The sequence below is a fragment of the Myotis davidii genome, unplaced genomic scaffold (genome assembly GCF_000327345.1).
Source record: "Myotis davidii unplaced genomic scaffold, ASM32734v1 scaffold363, whole genome shotgun sequence".
Lineage (NCBI taxonomy): Eukaryota > Metazoa > Chordata > Mammalia > Chiroptera > Vespertilionidae > Myotis > Myotis davidii.
In genome coordinates this window covers 321,093-326,984 of record NW_006294069.1, presented here as the reverse complement: position 1 = coordinate 326,984, position 5,892 = coordinate 321,093, and the positions used below count along the sequence as shown (strand labels likewise).

At 50.6% G+C, this 5,892-nt stretch overlaps 1 protein-coding gene across 3 annotated transcripts in view; it reads right to left on the bottom strand.

Moving 5' to 3' along the window:
• Positions 1 to 143: 143 nt before the first annotated feature.
• The window catches only part of TNFAIP1 (TNF alpha induced protein 1), a 12,574-nt gene continuing 6,825 nt past the window's right edge, over positions 144 to 5,892 (bottom strand). For all 3 annotated transcript variants that reach the window (XM_006768009.2, XM_015566718.1, XM_006768010.2), the window contains 4 exons: positions 5,272 to 5,361; positions 5,134 to 5,186; positions 4,131 to 4,326; positions 144 to 2,738 (listed from right to left, as the gene is read on the bottom strand). In XM_006768009.2, the coding sequence (XP_006768072.1) occupies positions 2,502 to 2,738; positions 4,131 to 4,326; positions 5,134 to 5,186; positions 5,272 to 5,361 (576 nt within the window). In that variant the 3' untranslated portion in view covers positions 144 to 2,501. The remainder of the gene's footprint in view (positions 2,739 to 4,130; positions 4,327 to 5,133; positions 5,187 to 5,271; positions 5,362 to 5,892) is intronic.

The following is a 5,892-nucleotide window of genomic DNA, read 5'->3' as shown; positions in this document are numbered from 1 at the left end:
AGCCAGGGGGAGTCTGTGTTGCAGGACAACTGAGTGCAGTTGGACTTTAGGGAGAACATGAGGTCAGGTGGTGAACACAAATACAAGAACAACATCCATAGCAGCGAGCTGACCGAGCTGTACTCACTGTAACCATGGTTCTGTACCACTGCAGTGTAACAATTTTATTAGAAATTAGTGTTTGTTTCCATCACCTGTGCAGAACAACAAAGAATTGTAGTTGTATGATACAGAAGAAGTTCCCTCATGCCAGGACCTGTGCCATCCATTAGGCAGACCCTGGTCAGATAACAAACTGAATAAAACCCAATATTCATTCATGTCCTTAACAGCAGGCTTCCAGTTTTTGGAGAAACTGATGAGAAGGTTTGACCTTCATCCACACTTTTTGTTTACATTTCCCCTGGGCTGCTCAGAGTTGAAAAATTCATACAAATAGTGTTTTCTGAATGGGGCTAGGAAATGCAAAATTCTCCAAGTCCTTACACCACACAGTCTGATTTAAAAAGCTAAGATTACTTAATTGAGCTTAGTTTTTCTTAACAAGGAAATATTTTCAATCAGGGAAAAGTGTCTAGAGTCCCAGGAAGAAAGACTAGTCACTGAGCAGAGAATCTGAATGTCAAAGCAGTAAAGAGGTTACAGGAGCTGTGAAGGTCAAAGGACAATCATTAAAATACTTCAGTGGGGACCTGGGACTTTGAGTATTAAAGGGCATCAGGAGGACAGTGGAGGAAGTAGGCCAGTGGCCTCAGAATTGTTTTCAGGCCAGTGGGCTCTGAAAACGCCAAAGCCAGAATCTGGCCAAAGAAGTGGATTTGTCTTCATCTTATTACTTCACCGAGGGCTGGAAGAACTGTTTATAGCTGATCACGAGGGTGCCTCACCTGAAAGTCTTTATACATTGTGACAAGTGTAAAATACCTGATTAGAATCACATTTCCCTGCCCCATCATGTCATTTCAGGTCCTTGTTGAGTGTCTATTAACCCTGGCCTGGCATTTGCCCAGAGACTCTGTGGAATCAGCCATGAACAGCCACTTAAGGGCTTATTGTAAGAGTATTTGAGAGCTGAACTTGATAACTTATGTCCCTTCCTGAATGAGTGAGTACTGCTAAGTAGCTATGCTGCTTTGTTATTTGTTAGGCTGGCTGAACATTCCTTCCTGATGGCATTCCTTTGGAAAAGAATTCAGATAAGAGCCTCCCAAGGGCCAAGCCAAACAGAATGAAAACCAAAGCCCTGAAGAGGAACTCGCATCCTTGCCTAAGAGCTGGTGTGTGGCATCTCCATGGCTAAGTTACCCAACAAGAAAGAAAGGAAGAAACCTTTTAAGGGGCTTAGGCTGCTCACATTATCCTGTGTTAGAGACTCACGCTGGGAAGAACCCCCATCCCCAACCAGGACACAAAAAAATAGCATTAATTGCGGGGGGGCGGGGGGGCAGTGTACGGCCAAGCACATGCCATTTCTGCACAGGGCTGCAGAGAATGCAGGACTGTCCAGTGGTCATGGGCTCCACAGCCTTCCTGCTGTGGCTCATGCTCCTGGCCCCTAAAATGGCTTTGGCTTTATAGTAAGGACATCATTCCTTGGAGCTGACAGCAAGAGAATCGAAAAGAGCAATCATGTTAGCCCCTAGGAGTCAGTTATGTGACTCTAAGATGTTGGGGCAAAGTGTCCTTTCTCACAGGGGCGTTACTAGGACCACAGGTCCCATCTTACACATCCTTTCTCAGCACTGTCTGGGCAGGCTGTTTGGGCAGCTTGGCAAAGCCAAAACTGGTCAGTGTTTTGCTGCTTCTATTTCCTCCCTCAGATTGATTCTGCGGGAAGACGGGATTAGGGTCAGAAAAAGACAACATAGGTCAGGAAAGAATACAAATCTCCTGAACAAAAGAACAAAGTGCTTTAAAGAAATAGATCCCAAAGGCATCGAGACAGGTCCAGGGTCTTAGCATCCTGGAGGGGTAGCGGGAATACCCAGTCCCCTCATTATTAGACCTATAACTATTCATTTCCTAGATTATTTCAAAAAGACACCTCATCAAGCCTGTGCTTAAACATCTTAAAAGGAGCCCCACCTTCCAAGAAACTGGGCCTCCACAGCACCAGCAGCACCTTCTCCACAGAATGACCCCACTTCCCATGGGCCTCAGCTAAGCAAAGGGGCGTTCAGCAAAGGGCCAAGGGGATGCTCTTAGCAGGACGTGGGCACATTAATCCACTCAGCCCGGGAGCAGAAGCAGCTCCCTGTCAGACAGGAAGGGAGATGCTGAGCAAAGGGGCCAGGACTCAGTCATCTGGAAGTGCTCAGGGAGCAGGGCAAAGGAATGTGGTCCTCCCCTACTCAGGCCCTCTGACCTCGCAGGCAGGGCCTATCATGCCTCTGGGTGCTGGAGCAGAAGCCCAGCCAGCAGCAGCGTGGGGTGGCCATTGGGGCAGGGTTCCACAGGAGGGGAGACAGGGCGTCCAATACCCTGACTCCCTGAGGGTTTTGTCAGTCGCGATGGGCAGACTGGTGGCCGAGCTGGCGGTCATCGTAAGTGCTGTAGCGTTTGACATGGATGCGACGGACACGGTCCCGTAGTTCAAAGGTCTCCTCATCTTCACTGGGGGAAGCCTGGCTATGGCTACGGCTTGTAGCCTCCAACAAGGAGTTGTCAGGGACTCGCGGGGTCTCGTAGAGTAAGACGTTGAGTGTCTCCTCATAGATTCGGGCCTCTGGAAATTCCACCTAGGGTGAGGGTGACAAGAGGACTGACTGAACAAGATTTCATCCCAAAGAGGGAGCAGCATGTCAGGGCCCCTTACCCTGTGCTGGCTCCTAAGGCCTGACCTCTCTCAGGAGACAGCTGGCTTTGTTTCATGAGGCCGAGGCAGGTCTCCCACGGAAGGCGGTGTGAGATGTACCCTATGCACATAAGGATGCAGAAGACTAGCACCATCCATGTCCTACCGGATCCCAGACCAATGGACTAGTATGTGCAGAGGTTAGGGCCTTGGCTTTGAGGTTAGCCTAGGTCCAAATACAGCTCAAGTACTTAATAGCTGTGGGGCCTTGGGCTTCACCTTGCTACACCTGAATTTCCACCTGTATAAAATCATGGTTAATATCTACCTCGGAGAGCTGTGAACATTAATTGAAAGATGGATAGGCATTCATTCAAGGCTCCTGAATTCTAGTCTAACTTGTGTCATCTTGAGCTTCTGTTCCCTCATCTGCCAAATGGGGAGAATGGCTCTAGTCTTGCCTCTCGCAGATGTGGTATGTGAGTCAAAAAGTTCATGGAAGAGAAAGCACTCAGGAAAGGAACAGGTGCTGTTGCCACTCCCACAATGTAACCAGCCCTCCCAGAGACGACCCCCTGAATCCTCACCCCATTTCTATCTGCACATGGAAGCTCCCAGCCCAAAAAATGACAGGAGGAAGCAGGGCCACCTCCTTGAGCTGTCCTCCTCTGACCCTCTAACCGCCCACTGTAGGCATTTTAGTAGCCTGGGGGTCAGACGGTAATACATGAGCATGGCTGCTTCGAGCCCTTCACATGCACATGACTCCCCCAGAGCAGCTGCCCTTCCACACCAGCCAGGCCTGGCCGTCTCCGGAACATACACTCTGGTGGGCAGCTACTCTCCGGGGAGGACACTGACCCTCACAGGGTGGGAGAGCGGGGTTAGCTGGGCATGATAACTGTCACCGAACACATCCTGCACGCATGCCTGCACTCTGCTGTTACTGCAGAGGCTAAGCTGACTGAGCAGGAAACCCAAGTAGCAGGGGCCAGAGCAGAGATCCCAACAGTTATTTCCACTCCACTGCACTGCTTCTCTTAAGAATTGTCTCATTTTCATAATAACTCTTATATTTGCACTATCATTCCCGTTTGCAAATGAGGAAACTGAGGCTCAAATGGTTTAGATGGCTTATCTAAAGTCAGAAAACTGGTAAACTGTGGAGCCAGAATTCACACCTGAACTGGGCCAACTCCAAAGACCCGGTCCTTCCCAGCAGCCCCTTCCCAACTGACCAGAACAAATAGTTTCATGCCATTCCCAAGCAAAATGGATGCCCCTTTCACTCCCTGGTGTGTGTCCTGCCCCACCCATGCAGAGGGAAGCCCCCTACCTTGGTCTGCTTCTTCTCCGTAGCATACACAATGGAGGTACAGCACACCTCTGCCAGCTTGCGACCTTGGCCATAGAATGACCAGCAGCAGATCTCATCACCGATGACGTCCTTGATGAAGAGCACACGACCGTTGAAGCGCAGGGAGAGCTTGTCAAACAGCTCAATGTTTTTCAGTAGGTGGTCGTCGGAGTTGCTGAAAAACCCAGGGGGGCCAGCAGGCAAGGAAATGAGGTTCCGCACAGGGAGGACACTAGCTGGGCTCTCCCGCCCCTCCCCCAGCATGCTGAAATGAGGAAAAGTCAAGATGCCAGAGGGCACAGGAAGAGAAGCGTCAAGGGCACCACCTGGGTTTGGGGGCCTGCGCAGAAAAGTAGTCGAGTAGGTTTTAAGAAGTTAAAGCAGAGAGAACTGAGGGAGGGAGGTCTCCTCTCATTAGGCCTGGAAAGGAGGAGGTTTGCTGCTATCTTAGCAGGATTCTTCCCTTGCTGTGAGTGTGATGCTGGCAACAGAGAGTCACTGGGAAGATTTGGGACTGATTCTGAGCCTGCAGTCTCCTACAGTCTAACTGACCTGTTGAGAAGACATGGGGGGCGGGGGCGAGGGGACTGGCCTAGGACAAAGGTTGGCTTAGGAGGAGTCCCAGCCCACTGGTTTCCCAGTGTCCCTCCTCCACCCCACATAGGATAATGCTGGGAAAACACCTGGCATGCAGCCTGACATGGCAGATATTAAAAGGGTGTTACATGTTCAGTCTCGTCCATTCCAGCCAGGGCTCTGCACCAAGTTCCAAATGCCTCTGCCCTGATCTCCCTTCTACTCTTGTCCTTTCCTCCTTAGACCCAGACCTGTGCCAACCATGCCAGGAGTGCGGGTGGCTTCCCTTGGTCTGCTGCCAAACTTCCACTCTGACTGCTTGTCTCTTTTAGCTGCTTCTGCAGCCCTTCCTCAAGGCCCTCCCCTCAACCCCACCAACGCCACCTGCCACTGATGCCCACCTTACCTGGTGTAGGAGTACTTGTTGTTGCTTCTGTTGTACAGCAGCTTCACCACAGGCTGTGAGGGAGGAGAGTGTGAGGGCTGGGCCAAGTCCCAGAATCCCCTGCCTGAGCCCTCAAGAGTCCCTCTGAGATCCCAGTACCTTGGTGGAAGATTCGATGAGCCTCTCCTCCTCCTTCAGGGAGGTGATGATGGGGATGTTGCACACAGGCTGGTAGGAGTCCTTCTTGTCCTGGGTGACACAGCGAGAAGCCTCTGTGAGGTCTGTTTGCCAGGCTTAGCCAGGCGTTCCCCAGGAACCGTCAGAGCCCCTCTGCCATTGCCAGCCCTGCTTGCCGAGGCATCAGACAGATGAGGAGCCCCTGGTAATAGAAACTGCCAGCTGGCAAGCAGACTCCCGTTTCTAGAAAAGCTAAAATGCAGGTATCTAGGCTATAAACTAGCAGCAGGGCCTAGTCATATGGCTTCAGTGCACCACCTTACAAAACTGGCTGGCTGCCCACTTGCTTGGCCTGGGCAATACCTGGTATGTATGTGTGTGTGTGTGTGTGCATATATATATATATTTTAATATTTTATTCTGAAAGATTTTTTAAGAATTTTTTATTGATTTTTAGAGAGAGAGGAAGGGAGAGGAAGAGAGAGGAAATATCTATAATGATGAGAGAGAATCCTTGGCAACCGGTCCAGGCTGCAACCCGGGCATGTGCCCTGACCGGAAATGGAACCATGACCTCCTGGCTCATAGGTCGAGGCTCAGCCC